Here is a 21168-nt window from a genome sequence, read left to right on the forward strand (position 1 = left end):
TTTGTTGTTGTTGATTTGAGCCATTAGTCTAATATACTGCTAATGGTATTCTGTCTCTGTTGAGTGGACATAAACAGATTTTTGCAAGACCTTCAAGCTAAATAATAAACCTAAACACTCAACACCCCCTGACTTCAATGCAAAACATGATCAATCAGTAAAAAATGTATAAGGGATGCAGATGAAAACGCAATGTCTAGTCTTAGATTCACAGGGTTATTGAAACATCTGTGAACCTTTCAAAGAGGCAGAAAGCTTTGTTAAAATAACCAAAGCTTTTATAATATTGTCGTTTTTTTAATGTATTTGAAGAGCAGAGACGAGTGTCTTATTCTAACATTTGTTGTCGAGTCGTACCCAGTGTTGTGTGTAATGCATTACTAAGAAATGAATTACTATAATTTAATTATTTCTTCCTTTGAAAAAGTAAAGTAATGGATTACTCTGAATTTGTCCTTCATTTAATAATAGGTACTTCTGATATAATTGCATTAAATACTGTACAGACTATAGAACAATTCTATATAAAACAATAAGAGGATTTAACATGAAAATGAAATGTCTTATGACAAAATGTATGTTTTTAAAGTAATACTTTGGTCAGTTCAAGAATAATTTGTGAAATGTAATATTATTTATATTAAATATTATATTATATTTGTATTATTTATTACAAGAGCAGTTTCATGGCTATTACTTGTATTGTTCAACTTGTCAGGTTGATATGGGATTTAGAAAATAATTAGTAATAAATAATCCAATACTTTTTAGAGTATTGCATTACAGCAACGATATGCAAATATATAAATAAAATGTATTAGAATATAATTGTGATCAATTTTGTTTTTTGTAGTTTGGTTTAATTTATTGTTGTTGGCTCTATTCCAGTCATGATTTAAAGGGCACCTATTATGAAATTTTGAAATGTACCTTTCATGTAGTGTGTAACATAGATCTAAGTGAACAAAAACATCCTGCAAAGTTTGAAATATGAAAGTGCACCGTATATAAAGTTATTGTCTTTCAAAAGTAAGAGTCGACTCGGAGTCATTTTTATGAATCGTTAGAAGACCGAAGCTTTTTCTCTGACTAGATGACGTCAACTTGTCAAGTTATTTGAATACGATACGCCCACTTATTGCGCTCCAAAGCATACTTGAAATCATCACGGCGACGAGACGCTGCGTTCTGAAGTGCGATATGCCCAAGGAGGAGCATTTGAAGACTAAGTGGCTACAATTCATCATATATACAACTATACCACAGAAGTATAGTCCGAGCCTTGTGCTTTGGTCGCGCCATTTTGAAGACGATTGCTTTACCAACTTAAATGCAATCAAACTTGGATTCGCGAGCCGATGATATTGAAGGAAGGTTCAGTTCCAAGTGTATTTGCATCAGCTTCCTCCTCCCTATCACAACCTGTAAGTGTTATTAATAATTGTTGCTTATATGTTTTATGTAGGATGCTTAATTATTATTTTGTTTGTTGTGTAAGCACCGTTTAGCTTCTAGGTTTTCAATGACAATTGTATTGAGATATGTGAAGTGTTTGTCGTTGTTTTCGGAGTTGTCTTAAAGAATAGAATAATATCTCGTAGTAACATAACTGCATTTTTTTTGTTGTAAAAACGTTATGTTTATGCATCGGGCTAACGCAAACAAAGACTGATTGTGCTATTATAATATGAACTCTGGGCTATGCTCGCTAACATAACATTAAATTCTTTATCTTATTTTTAGTTTTTTACTACAAACTACAAAGCAGTGGACTATAATCATTATTATAACGCAATTTAATTGATAAAAGCATAATTGTACTCCGTGTTAAACAATAAATATAATCTCTGTAAACACTGCTGGGTCATCTGACCAATCAACGCAGATTAGCGTCGCGCAAAGGAGGGGTTTGGAAAATGAGTCGTTGAACGAATCATTTGGGAGTCGGTGAGCAAATCAGGTAAAAATAAATGCATATTATACGACAACAAAAGTGTTTTTTGTCATTGCATGCATGTAGAACTGTTGTTGGGGACTCCCTAAACAACATTAGGATCTTTTTAAATGTCATAATAGGTGCCCTTTAAAGTTTTTTTGTTTAACAAAATAATGATAATAATATTCAAAATAGTATCATTAGAAAAAATAATAATACTAATAAAAAAAATTTCTCAAAATAATACAAAACTAATGTCTTACTGTAAGATGCAGTCACATTAGTGAAATTTTGGTGATATTTTGCAGGCAAAAAAGCACAATTGTCTATTGTCAATAGTGTAGTGATGTATGAACCAAGCAACGCTCACACAGGAGTCACTTTCAAACTTTAGTCAACACAGCAAATTTGAATTGTCTATCTGAACCCGATTCCTATTGAAATTCAAATGAAACACAATGAATATTTAATAAAAAGCATGACATCGGAGGTCTTTATGAAGTTAGATTATATGGTGACTCCTGCCAGCTGAGTCTGGACTTTACCTTCATCCAACACTTCATCAGCAAGTCCTTGTTAGATGAGTCCTTAACTTTCAGATAGCAGTCCACGGCTCTGGTATACTCTCCCGTCTGTTCCCACTCCTGAGCCTGCTCAACCATACCTTCCACACCCCTGTAAACACACAGACATACACTTATTTTTCCTAGACTTGTAAGACGTTGTCATTTGCTTTCCTTCCATCTCTATTAACATAGTGCTCATGAGAAGAAAAACACTCACTGCTTTTTCTTATTCTGCAAAAAGCAATAAGTGATACCATTTTATTAGTGTGCTGATTATTTTACTATGAGTGTTTTGAATAAAGACTTGAAACCCCTATTTATGAAAGGTCTTCATTCCTCTGTGCTTCAAATCTTGAGATGACATGGCGGTTAATGACCATGAAATCTACATTCAGTTTAAAAATAAAAAAAATCTAGTAGCATGTTTTGTGTGCATAAATGTTTAGAAATGATGGCTTTAAAACTGCCGGGAATGAATTGAATTTCACGGCTGTGAAGTCTAGCACTCAACCAGTATCACTTTCCGCCTCGTACTACGTAAGGTTTCGTCAGAATGGACAGGGGCAAAAGAAAGCGACATGGCTGAAGGGACACCTAAAGAGACACACGTCCTACACCTCTGCCTTTGGAAAGAGAAAAAGACATTTGGGATCAACTGAGTCAATCATAAAACATAACATGGCAAGAAAGTTCAGACTCTTGACTGAAAATAGGTTAATGATACAAGAAGCCTATATTATTGCTGAGTGGGCCTTGAACTGACTATGCAAAATGTTTCTCCTATCTTCCCAGGGAAGACAGCGAAGAAGCCTTTGATGTTTTCCCACAAGTCATTAAAAATAGGAAAATTATCAGTGGAGACGGATTTGCTGCGTGTCTGCGCGTTAATGAGCTGCTCATTATGGATTTAATTTAGGATAAAAAGCTGCCATGTTCTAATAAAGGAGGGAAGCCAAGCAACGAAGAGAGGATCCGAATGTAGTTCAGAGCTGCAAGCTTTTCCACACAACTGCAGAGCCCTAGTTTCTGAAGGACAACAAACAAGGGAGGTACAGCAAAGGAGACGCAAATGAAAGTAAGGCAGAAGAAAAAGAAACAGATAGTAGAAGAGTTAAAAGAGAGTTCTTTTACCAGTTGCCCTCACTCTCATATTCCTTTTGAAGGACGCTCAGCTTGCTGGGCAAATAGTCTTTACAGATCCGCATTGCATCAGTCCACATCCCAGCATCCTGGAAAAGGAAAATATGATTATTCAAAGCCTGAACTTAATATGAATATTTTTATACTAAGAAGAAATCTTACTTTTTTTTTTTTTAATAAATCAACTATTTATTAAAATATAATTGTGATAAATTTTGTCTCCTGTAATTCTAAAGTTACATGTATTGTTGTTGGTCTTTTTTTTTATTTGTTATTTCAATGCAATTAATTCTATAAAAAAACGAATGTCTTCATCATTCTTTAATGCTGATATGCTGCTAATAATATCTTTTTCTATCAAACAAATAAATAAAACACTAAATAATGCAATAAGAACTTTTAGAATTTTACAGTCAGATAAAATATCATGAAAATGAATGATAAAACATCACAAACAAAATCAGGGAGACTAAATTAATATTTTGGGTGAATTATCCGTTTAACCTTTGGTACGAATTTTTTTTTTACATTTTGGTAACTTCAGAAAGTAGCTACCCTGATTTTTTTCTTAAAAATGTTTAGAAAGTTTAGATCTCTTTGTGCTTTATGAGGATGTTGACTGCAGCATGGGTATCTTTAAAAGGCATCAAATCCATGATATTCTACAATGAAGAACACTTTTGTTTAGTACAGATTGTGTTTGAAGAATTGAGAACTCTTACTTTGTAGTATTTAATAGCCAGTTCAGGCCTTTGTGCCCTAAGCAGGAAGGCCTCAGCTTTTTGGAATTCCTTCTGGTCAAAACAGAACTTGGCCTGGCTCACTAGAATTTCTGCCACACTTCCCGGATCATGAGCCTCTGCCACTCTCTGGGCATTACTCCAGTCCTTGTTATGGACGTGCCTGCAATAGAAACAGACACAGTCATCCATATTTCAAACCTAATTTTTAGAAATTCAACAATACAATGTATATACAATGACCAAATAATAAATCATGAAGTAGTTGGATTAAAGACATTGAGACTATTGTGCAAAACCAATTAAATAATTGAACAAAGTTAGTAAAATATGCATGTTATTTGTTGATATATATATATATATATATATATATATATATTTTATTAATGTCATTTATAAAGGAATTTATAAGTAAACTGCAATGAAATAAATGTTCCTATTGCCTTTTTCATCGGTTTCATTTGACTTAATCAGTATTTTTGTCTTGTTTTCCAGTACAAAAATATCTCAACATCATAGAAACAAGATAAAATTACTTAAATAATGGGTTAAAATGAAACAAAAAGGTTTTCAGAGAATACACCTCAGTTAATTTTTCTTTCCCCATTGGGAAATGTATTTTTTAAGCTTAAGCTTCACGAAATATTGTTAGGCCTATATTTGTGTTTACAAGAACAAAAAGTGGTTGGCCAAATATATATATAATATATATATATATATATATATATTATAATAGTATTATATTATTGTTTAAGGATGTTTAGATATTTGTCTTGGAAAACAACACAAATATGATTTCTTGGAGTCATCAGATCATCTTTATTTCACTGAAGTGACAATATTCTTGTGCCACTGTAGCAGTGCCAGCTCACAACTCCTGCATGAGATCTACGAATCAAACACTCTCAATCCCAGCAACACCTGCTTCCACTCACTCATTGCTTGTAATGTGAGAGAGTGCAGGAAATCTATCAGTAATCTATGCAAAAAGTTCTGAAGCGATGCAATCCATCCTATAGAGTGGTCTCTGTGTGTGTGTAGTAAGGTAGGAAAGTGTGAAAGCTCACTCACATTAGCACAGCCTCCTTGGGTTTCCCGGCTTTGATGAACTCAGTCTCAGCCTCATTAAATTTGCCCTTAAAAGTTAAAAATTACAATTAATATAATGTGCACCATGCAGTCATTAATAACTAGAATAATAAACTCTGGGTCTGGGTATTAATAATAAGAATAAAAACTCGGTGTGGGCCTGTCTTAGAGTAAGTGTAGAGTAATCTGTCATAATAACAAATTTCAATACAGCAATATTTTCAATCAATTGCCCTTTTTTACAGGCAGGAAATTAACTTTTAATTGTTTTTTCCCACTAGCTACATTGCCTAGTGAAAGTAAAATAAATGACCAGCCATTTTATTATAATTTTTTTTAACTAAAATTATATTTTTATATAAAATATTATTTTATTTATAATTATTATATGCATTTACATTTATTAAATAAATTCAAGTTGGCCAGTATAAAATAACTATTATAAACTAGCTACGTTCACATTGAAGTCTACATTATAAAAACCAAATCAGACATCTTTTTGCTCAAAAACTGAACTGAAGTGGAAAAAGATCCCAGTTTAATTTGCATTCACAGTCCCTGACCTTGAAAATGGACTCGAGTCTTATTTTGGTTGTTTCTATCTACTTTACAATCACACCCACATTTATATGGAGCTGTGGGCGTTAACAGTGTAGAAAAGGGGAATCATTTCTCACTAGTCAGTAATACCTTGTCCTCAAGGAACATTGCATTTTTTAGATGGATTTCAGGAATCTTCTGTTTCATGGAGAGTCGGGCCAACTCAAAGGCAAAGTCAAATGAGCTAAAGAAGACAAAGAACGTTTTGTTAAATAGTAAATAGATACCAGTTTTACTATAATGCATCGGTTAATAGTAATCTGTATGTACCAATTATACCTGAAGAGAATGAAAAGACAGAAAAACACTATTAAGTCCTTTCATTAGGTCTTGACTTAGCAGAGGCTTACTTATTATCAGCGGCAAAGTCAATGGCGTTTTCCAGAAAGCCAAATTTGTTGAGCAATTTAACGGCTGCCTCTCCTCCAAGACCTTTTGCCCACATGTAGGCCACTTGCTTATGAGCACTTGCTCCTCCATGGGTCTTTGCTATCTGTGGCAAAGACATGAAGAAGAACTTTCAAAGTTTGAATTTCTCTACATTCTTCATGCTATCAACTCAAACATCATATAAGACCATGTAGTGTGCACACACACACCCGATAAGCTTCCTCCCACATATCATTGACTCTATACATGTTTACGGCTGCTTTCCAGTCCTGACCCTCTAGGTAGTGATACTCCGCTTCCTGAAACCTGGATTCAGCCTCTAGCTCCTGCGATAAACACAACAACCGTGACCACGTGGAGGACTTAGTGAGTCATGAACAAGACTAAACTGCACCGAAAGATATTTGGGTGTTTTGTAACAATGTGAATAGGAAGAATAAAAGAATGGCCCAAACGAACCTTGGCCAGGTGGATGTGCGTTTCCTGAAGAAGGTCTTTGTGATGAACGGCGACTAAACGGATCATGTCATCATACATCTTGTTCTTCTTGTACATAGTGATGGCCAAGTCCGGTTCATCTACTGTGGTAAAAATCCTATAGACAGAGAGGTAAACAAAGACAGTGAACAAATTTCAAATATGTAAAAATGCACACATGAAATATCATATGACAGTCTCTTAATTCAGAGTCAGAAAATAAAGCGTTTGTCAATCAAACATTAATTAATATAAAACATAGTGATCAGATAAAAAAAAAAATCAGTGTGTGTGTTTGTGTGTGTTTACCTTTCAGCTTCTTTGTACTTCCCCTCTTTCTCTAACTCTTGTGCTCTGCTAATATAAAGGGCAGACACATCCTCTTGTGTCATGCACTTCACAGCAAGCTGAGTTGGAGATGGACAGAGAGAGAACAAGAGAGGAGAACAAAACGATTCATAATAATTCAAATGTAAATGGATCGTGATTAGTGATAATTTAAATGTAAATTGTTCATGATTTGAATTAAGAAAAAAACACACATGCAGTTGTGTTCTCAGCTTCCATCCATCAGATTTATAATTACCACTACACTGATTTATTAGCATGTTGCTATGCCGTTGTTAGAGTGTTCCTGGTGGTTGCTAGGCAGTTGCTTATTGGCCAAAGTCAAAAACCTCAATGTTTATATACGTTTAGATTCTCTCATTCAATGTAAATCTATAGAATATTTAAAGATGTTTAATAGCAGACAAAAATACTGGCATTAAAATATACAGCTATTATTAATTAATGCACAATTTGCAGAAGGGCACAATGTGACACTTACCTTATGAGCTTGCTCCCATCGCCCAATCTGAGTGTACATATCTATAGCATCTTTGGTATGATCACCCTTCACAAATAGACGTTCTGCCACCTGTAGCTCAGAGAAATAATGAGTCAATAAATCAGCCATTATTTTTTCAAAACGTTTTTTTTTTTTTTTTCTTACCCTAATTCACTATGGTAACTGTGTCACTCGCCCATGCATGTCTCATCATATCCATAAATAGAGAAAAGTTTCTCCAGTTAGGTTGACATGGAGCAACTAAATCTCCAACCTTCAGGGAACCACCCATTTAAAAAATGGCAAAAAGAAAATCCGACAGAGCTCGTAATAAAATGAGAATCAACATTGGCTTGGCTTTTTTGGAGATGGTGAGAACTGAGGGATTTGAAAAAAAATTCTAAATGTGATGTGGTCATGGATTTTTATTACCGTACTCAACAGGTGAGAAAGGTATTTTATTTAACAGATAAATTGTCATATGTAGTTCATTGTAAAGCATTCTCTATTATGAAAGGAAGTACCATGTCTATTAATGGGTATAGCTACATAGTAGTAATGTCTTCAGCTAGTCAGCTTGAAATCCTTTCCATCTAAACTGGTTATATCTCTTAAACCTCGTAGTGAATGTTTTATGAGCAGTAGATGACCATATTCATCCGCACACTCGCACAGAGCCAAAGCACAACCAAAACAATGTTCTTCTGCAAAATGCATGACGTTTTGTTTTTTAACCGCGAGTGCCAAAGGTTACATAATGTACCTTTCATATTCAATAGCTGAAATGTGCTTTTTTTCACCTCAAACTCCTGTACAGAGGCATAGTGCTGGGCAATCTTCAGGTAATATTTAGCAGCAGTCTTGTCCTCCTGTAGCTCCAGTATGTGCAATGCTTTCTTCCACTGGCGTGCTGCGATTGCTGCCTCTATGGCCTTGGTGGAACGTCTTTATCAGGGAAAGAAACATCAGTTATATAAGGACAATAAAATGGTGCCTGCCATGGTTAGGGGCGGGTAGCCCTAATAGGTGACACCACAATAATAAAACAGAGTGGACACAGCAAAATTATAATGCAATCATCTTTGGGAAATGTTGTAAAGGCTATATGAAACAAATTAAAGCAGAAGGAACAATATGAGGTTCTATATGAAATTAAAACTAACAAACTAACAAAAAAAAAGAAAGAAACACACCTATACATTTCCATTCAAAAGTCTCTTATGCTCATTAAGGATGCATTTATCTGACCAAAAATACAATACATATTATTACATAAATATTATTACAATTTAAATAATTTTATAAACCGTTTTTTATTGAATATATTTAAAAATATATTTAAAATCCTGTGATGGCAAAGGAGAATTTTCAGAAGTCATTACTCCAGTCTTAAGGTCACATGATCCTTCAGAAATTGTTAATTTTTTTATTATTATCAGTTGAAAACAGTTGTGCTTAATATTTTGTGGAAATCGTGAAGCATATTTTCAGGATTCTTTGATAAATAGATAGCTCAAAAGGCTGTACTTGTCAGTAGGCTATTAATATTTGTCTTGCTGCATCAAAAACATTTAAGAAATTAGTAAAACAAAATGTATTTAACATTGTTTCACTTCTTACAAAAACATATTAAACTGCACATTTGTGACAACATATCTGAGCAAAAGTGGTTCCATAGTAATCTGTTTGTATGCAAAAAAAAAAAAAAAAATCACAGTGAGCTACTACTGTATGTGCAATTGTGCATTTTTCTTAAATTACCGTAATAAATAATAATAATGAACTAAAGTGCACATTTTAAGGAGAACAAAGGAAAGTCCAAAAGAGGAGAAAATCTGACTGCACAGAGTTTTTTTCATGCATGCACCAGTCACTCTTTACCTTGCATCAATGACTGATGAGAAAAATAACCACATTTTTGTCCTGCCAATACTTTGAAGTTTGGGGAAAGTGCTATTCTGAGACAGTGGTGCAGGTGTTCATTGCTAAGTCTGGTGCGGTATTTGGTTTAATAATGTTCATTGTGAAGAATGCTGACTCACAGCAGTATGTGGAACCAAACATGGGCAGGATGTGTAGTGCCATTTTGTTTAGAACAGGGAAATCAGCGTCAGCCACCATCTTTCCCCAGAAAGTTACAGGGTCACAATTACCAACCTGCTCTTTCAAAGCCACATTTTCTTGCAGTTCAATCAACTCCATTTGTAGTAATGCATCATTTACCAATCTGTAAATCTTTTTGGCTTCTTCTGAAAACTCACAGATGTCCTACAAGTACAAAATCATCAAAGTGAGCCTTAAAGTTGTTCATCAGCTTCTGCATGAAAACAGCATGGTAGGTCATATCTTTCTCTCCATGGGTTTGCTCCAAAGGTTTGGGGAAGTGGACAATTTCAGCTTGGAGATCAGTCTTGAAAATCTCCAATTTCTTCTGGAAAGCCCGGACTGCTGTTATCAAATCACATACTGTGTTGTTCTGTCCCTGCAGCTAAAGTTGAGCTCATTAAGATTTAATGTAATGTCTGCCAAAACGGCAGCTGTTTGCATCTTCTCTACATCTTCCAAAAACGGAGTTGCCTTGTCACTCTTTTGCTCTGATCTCCTGCCGAATGGCCCAAAAGCACTCCAAAAGCCCTGCCTTTGCTGTGCCATCTGACATTGTTGTGCAGTACTAAGTCATCATAGTTGGCAATGACCTCTGTCAGAAAGCCTCTTAGCAGACGATGCTGTAGGGACAATAATGCTCTCAAAAAGTTGATCAGTTTCATCATTGTTGTCATGACCTCAGCATACTCTGTCTGGGCCCAATGTAGTGGTAAGACATCAGGTCAGTGTGGTCCTCTTTCAAAAGTGCAACCAGTCCCCTATCTCTTCCCATCATGGATGGAGTTCCATCTGTGGTGATAAAGACCACCGACTTAAGATTTATGGATCCCTCTTTTTGTCAGCATTCCTTTGATGTCCTCTCCTCGTGTGTGTGCTTCAAGAGATGTTAAACCCAACAGGTCTTCACATAATTCCTTCTTTGTTTCATCATAGAATCTCACAAATACCAGAAGCTGGGCATTATCAGTGGTATCTGTTGATTCATCCTCAGCTAAAGCAATGCATGGTGCATTCTAAATGGCCTCATCAAGTTGTGAAATCACATCTTCAGCTAATATTTCAGTTCTTCTAATTGTGGTGTCAGACAATGGGATTTGTTTTATCTTTTCCTTGAGCTCATCTTTTTGTTTACCATCAAGCAAGGTCTCACCAACTTCATTCATACATACCGTAAATGGCTTTTTGTGTTTTTACAAAATCCAAGCTATTCACAGTGAGCACTCCATTGCATGCTCTTGGGCTGTCAGGGAATGGACAAATACTTTAGTGGACTTCTCATATTGGGCTTTAAGCTGGTTTCTTTTTCTCGTTCTCAGCACTGTTTTTTAAGGATATGTTTGCTCGAAATGTACTGTGTTTTGTGTCACAGTGGTGCTACACATTGGCACTTTTGACGAGCCCTACGGACTCTGAGCATATAAGGCACATTGGTTTTGAACTTGTCGCAGGGAGAATGAATGCGTACTTTTCTGTCCACTCGTCTTTGAAAAGACAATATTTGCTATCAACTTTTCTTTTCTTTGAACAAGCCAGAATCAAATTTGCAAAGTCTATGTCTGATATCGATGGACGTTCGGTTTCTGTGTGTCAGTCCGCTGCTTGCTCACAGTTGCAACATTCATGTGTGAAGATATTAACATATAATGATGCGTTTGGATGAGACGTGCATCTCTTTATGAGAACAATTTGCATAGACGCATGTAGTTGGATAGGACGCAGAACTCGTCCAATTGCAGAAACTCAGGCAATTGGATCGGACACGGTTTCTTCACAGAGCATGCGATGTTTGAAAGCTGACTAAAATTATATTATTGACTTCGATATTGTTTAATCCTCTTTGGTCAGCATTGGCCCTTTTCTGGGTCTGGACATGGCCCGCGGTCCTCCATTTGTATATGACTGCTCTAGAAACTCACCCAGCTTCTATGTAATGGTTGATAGCAGCATCCAATTGTTTCTGTTGCACTAGGTAGTCACCCCACACTTCCTCCAGCTTTACAACTTCTGCAGGAAAGGCAATACGAGCCAGATCGACCGCTGTGGAAGCACAGTGCAATCAGCAGATGTCAATAAAGGCAATGAATCTATAGCTCTAATGCTTTGCATTACAACCATTGACTTGTTGTTCCAATTGTAATGTAACACCCTATTCTGATTGTTCTTACCACCTATGCTCACCTTTCTTAAAAGCATTTCCCTTACGGTAGCACTCCAGAGCTCTCTGATTATTTCTTGTCCTTTCAAACAGGTCGCCTGCCTGTTGAGTTCAATAATTAATACATTTTAATTAGAACAGTTTCCCTTTGGAACAATACCATGTCAGTTACTTGGGCGAGTGGATCTGCTACTCAGATGAAAGTTATGAATGCAAGGATCTTAACAGTAGCCATTTTGTCAAGCCATATGCCACTGCAGGTACAACTCACCCTCTCATAGAACTCTCCTTTGATGAGCGCAGCAGTGATGCGGCTGATGATGTCTTGGCTTGATAAGAGCTCATCTCTGCTCATGGCCAGCCAAGCAGCTTTGGCAGGAAGTCCCGCTTTCAGGTAGAGGTTAACAGCACCAGTGAAGTCTCCTTCATTCTCCTTCACCTCACCGGCTTTCTCATTCTGATTGGTCTCCATTAGGTAAGAATAGTAACTGCGTCTCAAATTGTCCAACTCTGGGTGGCCCTTTATGGGATAAACATTTAATATTAGTAAAAAGTTGATTTTACAGCATCATAGACAGCTGCTAAATGCACATAATAAACTGCAACTAACCACAAAATTGGGCATAGTTAAGATAGCAGCATTTAAAGGCTTATCAATTTTTATAAGGGATGAGAAAACTCTTCCCATATCATGGCAACATGGATAAGTTGTGGGACATGTCCTCATCCTAATATCCATAAAATTAAAAGAAACATGGTTTGTGTTGTCTATAACATGTTTAGTGCTGTTAATTATTGACTGCTGACGGCATGAAACCATCAAAATTCAAGAGACATTAAGAATCCAGGCAATAATTTTGTATATAGTTGGCCATGTGCAGTTCATGATAATATTAATAAATTGAAATGTTTGATTTTAAGGACATTTTGTTTACTTTTGTACAATAAACAATTATGGTTCTGTGTTGGCTCACCACTTGAGTTCTAATGCCTAATCTGGGCCAAACCTATTGAGGACCCCTGTTTTAAGCTAAATAAAAGACAAAAAACTGTTGACTATGAAAATTATGTGAAAAACAGATACCTTCGCCTCTGCCACTGCAATACATTCATCCCACATGTGGAGCTCCTGGTACATTTCCATCACTTCATCCACTGCATTCTGAAGGGTTACAGAAATATTACTCGGCAATTGAGAAATAACTCAGAAATAACTCTGCTGCTCCCACGTACACGTATGAACTGTCCAAAGCCATTTAACTCAATTGGTAAATAGATAAAGTGATTTTAAAAATGATTTTTAAAACTGCAATTTAAAAGTTACATTTCAAAATCAATTAATCATTTTAATGTTTTTAATTGATATTTATTTATTTTTAATTAATTCTTAATTTTTTTTTAATAATATTTGTATTGTTACATTTAACATTTTATTATTTTTAATCATGAATTTAATATGTTTATTTGACAGTTTTACATTTTATTTATTTAATATAAAGTGTTGAATTTAATACTATGGTAAATGCATTTTTAAGTCACACTCCTAGTTGCAGATATTAGAAATTGTTCCTTACCTGTTCCATGTAATACATTTCTGCAAGTTTAAAGTTCTTTTCCAGCATGGCCAGCCGAGCTTTCACCTGGTAGTGGTCTGCACCATCACCACCCTACAGGAGAGTACAGTAACATTGAATTTTAAAATGCATGAGTACAACAACAGAAATGTACATTCTAGAAGTGTACAGGCATAACTAGTTTGATGCAATACATACATTTTCCTTTGAGACAGTATCTGCAATCTTGTTGGTCTCGTTTAAGAATCGAGCTTTGGACACATCCCCAAGGGCTGCAAAACACCTGCAGAAAAACCCAATAGCACCTCAGATGAGAAAGAGCAAACAAATACAAACAACATCACATGGCGTATCATTTCACATTCGACCGCCAATGCTGCAATAAGTCATGGCATTTAGATTGGACAGCGCTTATCGGTCATGATCAGATGAACAAAAGTGAGATCAAGCAAACAGGCAGCAGGAAGAGTATCCAGGCAATTCCTTCATTTGCATTCTCCTTGACGGTGAGAGCACTTTTTCTCTGCATGCTTTATGCAGATGAGCCTGTTCATAACAAACCAATCCTCTCTAATTTAAATTCCAGCTTCAAACACTCTTAAAAATGCTTATACAGTAAAAGGAAAACTCTAAACATGCTCACTGCCACCTAAAGCAACTGGAAGCCTTCTTAAGAGGACTTTTGGTGCTTAGATCTAAAGCTTTTATCTTCCTGCACAAGCTCAGGTGAACGTTTTTTGCCCTTTAGCGCAAGATTACACACATTTTTCTTTAGGCAGAATATTATCTGAGACACATTTCAACATTTAAAGTGCAACACACAGAGCAGCTGTGCAAAATAGCAGCTTTCTTTATGGTTCTTTTGACGAATGCTTCGGGCATGTATTGTAACATTTTATTCCTGAGATCCATTTATAATTTACACCAACAACATGACCACCTCTTCTCTGAACCATGGAATTCAACAGCTTTTTTTTTGTCTCAAGTCAAATATGCAAGTCCCAAAACCAAGTCTGAATCACCTTGTGACATGTTGTTGACATTTAAAAGAGAGTTCTAAACAATACATTTTTAAAGGTTAGTTTCAATTAAAATATATATTTTTTAACTTATCGGGCAAGATATTTTAAGTACAGTGTGGCTGAAGTAAATACTATCATTTCAAATGATCAAGTAAAATTATATATTCATGATATGACCCCTTTAATAATGTATCACTACTTTGTTGATTCAATGTGTTTATATTTAATTTAGTTCTTCTGTAGTGCCAATTAAATTCTGCATTTTAAGACAAAAATAAAAATGTTTTATTTTTCAAAGGAAAAATTCAAAGGTGCAGAAATAAATGCAGCAATGCTATAAGTAGAACAAGAGAATTGTTAAGAAAGAAGTATTTGTGTTTACATAATCATGTGAATGGTATTTCTGTACAGCCAGTACAAGGGCTGTAATTAATACAAGTTTAAAACATTGAGCTAAGATGATCTGCAAAGGAATTCAAACAAACTTCAATATTTTTTTATTCTGTCACTGTTTCCTAGTTGTCAAGGTTAGACACATGATCTGGACAGCTATGCTGAAGTCATCGCAGCAGTAGCTGAGTCATAGAGGTGGGTGGACTGTCTTGCTTGTCTAACCTCTCAGCGATGTGGAGCTGTCGTGCCTCTAGGGAGAGTTTACTCAAAGTCTTCCACATGGCCTCTGTCTCTGCCGACATCTCCAGGGTCTCCAGGAATGCAGTTGCTCTGTGCGCACACAAATACAAGTCCAGCTATGAATAAGGATACTTACATAATTGAGGTCTAGTTCATGTTATATTGCAGGTGGTTATGGTGTTTTGTTTTTACCTGTAATGGTCACCATCATCAATGGCTGTGCCAAATTCAATCAGCCCCTCATCTAGAGTGTAGGAGACGGAGTTAACCCCTTCAGTCACAACGACTTCAGTTTTGCCATTGGATCTCTCCAGGTCTACAATATCACCCTGTCGCCAAAACAAAGTCACATGATCAAACTCACAGTCGCCTCAAACAAGAAACTAAGACAATGAGGAGTGAATTCATTAAACAATATTTCAGTGCAAAATCTGTCTTATTCACCTGCAGTTCATTATTTTTTTTTTATTATTATTCCACTTTATTATTTTTTTCTACTAATTATGGCTGCAATAATTCATCATGATCAAATGGTTTAAAAAAACAATGTTACACAACCATTACACCTTTTGGGTCAGTAAGACTTTTTAAAAGAAATTAATACTTTTATTCAGTTAGAATGCATTAAAGTGAACAAACGTGACAGTAAAGACATTACCGTAGTAATGTTACACAAATAAATCCTGTTCTTTTGAACTATCTATTTATCAAAGAATTCTGAATCCTGAAAAAGTCAATGTTTCCACAAAAATAATGAGCGCAACTGTTTTCCACAATGATACTTTGTTTGTTTCTTGAGCACCACATCAGCATATTAGAATGATTTCTGAAGGAACGTGTGACACAGAATACTGGAGTAATGATGCAGAAAATGTTAAAATATATTACCATAGAAAACGGTTATTTTTAATATTATTACAGTTTAAATTTTTTGATTAAAATAATTGTCTGGCTGAACATAGATGAGACTTCTTTAAAAAAACACAAAATCTTACCGACCCCAAACTTTTGAACTGTGTAGGCCTAGTATATCTTTTGCTTTTTTAACAGCCAATTTGTGTCTGAATTGCAATGGTGGAGCAATTCTGTGAGTTGTTTGCGTAGTTGCTGATTTGAACAGTTCCTTTAGTTAATCAGGTGCTTAAACAACATAGACAAAATGTGCAAATAAAAACACTATTCACTCTGAGTGATCTGTAGCTTCAGCTCACCTTGAGGGGAAACATTGTGACCCTCTCTGGGCTGTCGATGGTGTACCAAACACACAGGTTTCCTCTGTTCTGCGCCACAACTACATCACTACCCGGTACCCACTGAACGTAAGGGCAGAAACTCAGCATGGTGCTCTTCACGCTTCTCTCGATGTCATACAGGTGGAGCTGAACATGGAAAAAGAGACAGAAGTGACACAGCGTTCTGATTTTATTAGCGATATTAGAGCTAAAATAATAATGTTCCCCACTTACCCTTAATTTCTTGTCCCTAAAAAGCAGTTTACGCCCCGTTTCATTCAGCTCCAGCCAGTCTATCTTGGAGTCGTGGCTTATAGTGCCCAGATTATACCCACCCACTAGGTCCACTGAGAAAAACAGGAAAAGAAAAGGATCATGGGAGATGAATGCACCAAATACCAGATGCAGATTCTTTTCTGTTGATCCAAGGTCAGAAATGAAGCACTACATTTAAAACTTTTAAAAAGTAAGAGTCTTTTAGACAATGTTTTAAAAGAACAGATGGAGTATTTTCCATCCAAAAAAAAAAAACCTTGTAATAAGTAGAATTATAACATTTAGAGATCCATTTACAGCCATGAATGTCACCATATACACATACACAAAGACATGCTGCAAAAATGGAGGCATTGCCTTTCATACAGACCCCGTACATCCGTGCCCTAACAAAAACAAATCAATGAGTCTTTCATAAATCACGTTGTGTGACGCTTCCCTGCATTTCTAGCTCTTTGTTCACAAATAACCATTCTGATGGGAAGCATCACTTATGAAGGAAAAACACTTTCCAATTTGCACTTTCTGAACAGGTTTTAAACACATGGATCAGTGAGGGGGGGAAAGCACTCTGCTGTCTGTCAGAGGAAAATAAATTGGATGAAAGTTGTTTCTCATTTTCACCACCTGAAGAAGAAACAAGGCAAGCAGGACAGAGGGAGCATGCCAGGACTTAATTAGCACAGGAAGTGGTCAGAGCCGTGGCAGATGGCTGGCGGTAGCCGGTGAATGAGAGGGCTGTGACGATGGCACAGCAGGGTAACCGTCTAATTGAAAGATACCGTCCGAACTGACTCAACATCAACACACCTTCCTATTGTCCCATAGATTATCTTTTCTGCAGAATCAAATAACGGGTCATATGGAATAGGCTTGGAAACAGACGATTATGTAATCAATACCATCGATGACATCATTTCTTTTAGCTGATGATGACAATAGACTTAGATTGTCCTTTATGAGCTAATGTGACTATAATTCCGTGCATTTTTGAATTCACTCAATGGGCTAAATGTCTAAATGAATCTTTAATCACCAAAACTGTCGGGAGCAATAAGAGCAGGAAGACGTAGTCAAAACTTAAAATAAAATGATGTCATCCCTAATTACCACCTGAAAAGTTGCATACATTTCTGTCACTCAAAATCTTAAATCATTCAAAAGTCATTTAACCGTATTCTCCTCAATGATAATGTGTTATTATCCTTCAGCTACTAAAATTATCGTTTCATTTTACTAAATAATAAAGAGATCATACCCCTGGCAGATGTAACGGGCAATAGCTTACCAATGGCAATAGTTTTGATGTCAATCAGGTAGGCCAACTTTTTGTTGTTCTCCACTCCCCTCTGCCTCCTCTCATTCAGACGCACGCTGCAAACACAAACACACCAACCAAGGATTGAACACTTCCCGTGAGTGCTGAGGGACCTGTCAGTGCTCCATCAAGAGGAACCAAGCACTGCAATCTGACAGCACCTGACAGGCTTTTTACATGAATGCTGATTTGTGATGACTAGGTCTGCTCACTAAGAGCCAGCTGTATGTATCAACAGCGGTTTTCAGAGCAGAATGACAGGAGGAAAACTGGGAAATCTAAAGTAAATCCCGCCATCTAGTGGTCAGCTTTATACATGACTTTTGTAGGCAATGTAACCTTGCCTGATATCTGTTCAAAAATGTTGTTTGCTATAAAATTATGTTATACATTAAATGGTACAACAGCAAATAACATAGGGTGGGGCTTGAATCATACATAAAACTATATAATGTATCTTTTAATAAGAAATACAATTGCAGAGGTTTTTACATTATTTTGATTAAGGATTATAAAACTAAAAGTAGTAAAAAAAAGAAAGAAAAGTAAATCATTTTGAATTACTTTGCCTTTAAACAATAGCTTTTGCTTTCCAAAGTGTAATAATGACAGACCTGATGAGGTGTGGGTTCATAAACTCTGTTCGAACAGATCCCAGGATTTCATTGCTTCCGTATTCCACCAGTGCCAGCTCTCCAGCATTGAAAATCATGCACACCTACCAGGAAATATAGCAATTTACAATTAGCCAGCAATGAGTTTAATTATATAATCTAGAGCCGCATGACTCATTAAACCCAGTTGTTTTCCTTTGTACCATGCTCATAAACAACTGAAGCATCTTAATAACACACAATAACACAAAAAAAAGACTGTACCGTTTCATTTTCGAAGAAAAACTTTTCATTTCCCCCAGAGCCCTGCCACGCCACCTGAAATTGGAGAGCGATGCTATTAAATGAAGTACATCATTGTTGTCATCAACTTTTGCTTTCCACTACATTACACAGAAATAAGCAGACAGACTCCACAGCCAAGGCCCTTCAGCATTATCCTGTTTGTCACACTGCACTTTTTTCCAACTCCCATAAGAGCACTTTAGAAACTCAATTAAACATGGATTAACACAGTGAACCATTAAGCCCTTGAACTTTTAATTAGACAGTTTAATTTAAACTTTTGTTCATCCAAATAAGCCGTTGACTCTGCTAAAATAAAATAAAAATGCCCAGAAATAGATTAATCCAGACAGTTTGATCTAAATAGAAGCATTTTCATTCTGACAAAACTACACCCAACAGAAATAAAGCAACCGTAATGAATCAAACAAGTCCAAACCCGACATCCTACCTCACTTAGTTTATTGGACAACAGGTCTCCCAGCAGCAGTGTGTCAGAGGTGTGAGCCACAAGATATCGATCCTTCCCCAAGACTTTCACCTCGTCTATCTCATAACCATACTGAGACTTCAGCACCACTCGTGTGCCAGAGGACAAATTCTTCACAATCACCTAGGAGGGTTTAAGAAACAAGGTTCTTTAGTTTGTAGGATATAAACCAGATTAAAAACAACAGTCACTACTGAAGTGAACGGACACTGCGCACTTTAAATATCTAAAAGTAATGCTCACCTGACTTAGTCCTACATATGTCATCTCAAATTTGTTCTTGTAAATACTCCTGCGGAGACAGCAGTCAAACAGCTCGACACCTCCACACAGTGTGCCCTGCGGTTTACAGAAGGACATTTAATAACACATCATCTCCAAAGGCCCTCAGTTGTCCCAAGTGGCAAAGCTGGACCTCAACATCATTGAGCCAAATTGCCAAATTATAAACATTGTGCAGACAAACTTCTGAGCAGAACTGATTGGGGATATTTTCAGGATTAGTGCTTAAATATATAAACATAAATATTGGGCCTAATTACACTTTTAACTTAATGCGTTTTTACTGATCAGATTTGTTAAAACTGTTTAGTTTACACTTGCAGATGTGTCTCCACAAAACGAAAATAAATCCGATCTACAATTCCCACGCTATATGCTAATTCAATGTAGTTCACATCATCGAAAGCAAAAGATATGCGCTGCATTTTATTTAGCATCAGCTTATTTCAACACCAAAGATGTGTCAGCACTGGTGAGGGAATATAGTGTTTACCCCCTCACCACTTTTAATAAAGATTACTCTGTGCTAAGCCTTCACGGTGTCACACCGCACATTACATTTCATTTGAGGCAGTTTGCGCATCTGCTTGCTAAAGAAAGATGCTCAACTGTTCATCACTTGTGGGCCTTATCTGTGGCGATGTGTTGCAACAGCGCTGTCATATTTGGCAAACAGGAGCTGGCATAACATGCGCTCACACGTTTATTTTGTTTTACTATTTTAGGAGGAGTCAAATTTACACGTGGCTTCAACAACCAGATGCATTTACACTTGTTGCGTCTGAAATGTGTCTCAAACCGCATCCTGAAGTGGTGATCGAATTTAAATCTGTCTCGAAAGGCCATTTACATCTGTTCTTTTCAAGAGTGGATAGCTATCCGATCAGAGAGGATGCATGAAATGACCCGTTGTAAAAAGGGTTAAAGATTTTCTGAAAGACATTGAGGTTCGGAAATCTTTAAGAAATTGGCCGTCCAGACTGACCACAGAAAGCCGAGAGCCGTCTTTCTTCCAGGATAGGGCTGTGATGGTGTACAGGTTTGGAATTTCTTTGGGAGAACCTTCATCCCAGGTACCTTTTCGAGGACTCCAATTGAAAACTCGCAATCTAAAGAAAAATGAGATATGTCAAGACATTGGCTGAATGTTTTTGTTTTCGATTTAATGTGTTCTCTCACCTGTCATAGCTTCCTACAACTATGGACTGGCCACTGGGGCTAGATGCTGCAACTGTGAATTCCTTTTCAGAGTGATCTCGGCTGTAGTCAAATGTCTGAAGCACGTGGCCCTCCCTCCCATAGGCCACGATCTTCTTGTCACATCCAGCCACAATTATGCTGTTGGTGCCCCATGCCAGGGCATACGGTGGGCATGCATGAGTCAACAGTTTACCCTTTCAACAATCAGAACAAA

The 21168-nt window shown here is 36.5% G+C and overlaps 1 protein-coding gene across 1 annotated transcript in view; it reads right to left on the reverse strand.

Moving 5' to 3' along the window:
* ift172 (intraflagellar transport 172) overlaps positions 1-21168 on the reverse strand; it is a 32363-nt gene that overhangs the window by 8581 nt on the left and 2614 nt on the right. Inside the window, exons 8-35 of the mRNA XM_079639376.1 lie at positions 20934-21148; positions 20740-20863; positions 19716-19811; positions 19434-19595; positions 18962-19015; positions 18698-18801; positions 18054-18139; positions 16724-16836; positions 16469-16636; positions 15450-15586; positions 15240-15347; positions 13801-13885; positions 13603-13695; positions 13113-13190; positions 12300-12548; positions 12052-12130; positions 11790-11910; positions 8568-8712; positions 7768-7857; positions 7248-7345; positions 6921-7056; positions 6671-6787; positions 6422-6564; positions 6162-6255; positions 5454-5518; positions 4365-4545; positions 3634-3731; positions 2482-2611 (exon numbers count right to left, since the gene is read on the reverse strand). Of these exons, the coding sequence (XP_079495502.1) occupies positions 2482-2611; positions 3634-3731; positions 4365-4545; positions 5454-5518; positions 6162-6255; positions 6422-6564; positions 6671-6787; positions 6921-7056; positions 7248-7345; positions 7768-7857; positions 8568-8712; positions 11790-11910; positions 12052-12130; positions 12300-12548; positions 13113-13190; positions 13603-13695; positions 13801-13885; positions 15240-15347; positions 15450-15586; positions 16469-16636; positions 16724-16836; positions 18054-18139; positions 18698-18801; positions 18962-19015; positions 19434-19595; positions 19716-19811; positions 20740-20863; positions 20934-21148 (3369 nt within the window). The remainder of the gene's footprint in view (positions 1-2481; positions 2612-3633; positions 3732-4364; positions 4546-5453; positions 5519-6161; positions 6256-6421; positions 6565-6670; positions 6788-6920; positions 7057-7247; positions 7346-7767; positions 7858-8567; positions 8713-11789; positions 11911-12051; positions 12131-12299; positions 12549-13112; positions 13191-13602; positions 13696-13800; positions 13886-15239; positions 15348-15449; positions 15587-16468; positions 16637-16723; positions 16837-18053; positions 18140-18697; positions 18802-18961; positions 19016-19433; positions 19596-19715; positions 19812-20739; positions 20864-20933; positions 21149-21168) is intronic.

This window comes from Phoxinus phoxinus, assembly GCF_949152265.1.
Source record: "Phoxinus phoxinus genome assembly, chromosome: 16".
NCBI lineage: Eukaryota > Metazoa > Chordata > Actinopteri > Cypriniformes > Leuciscidae > Phoxinus > Phoxinus phoxinus.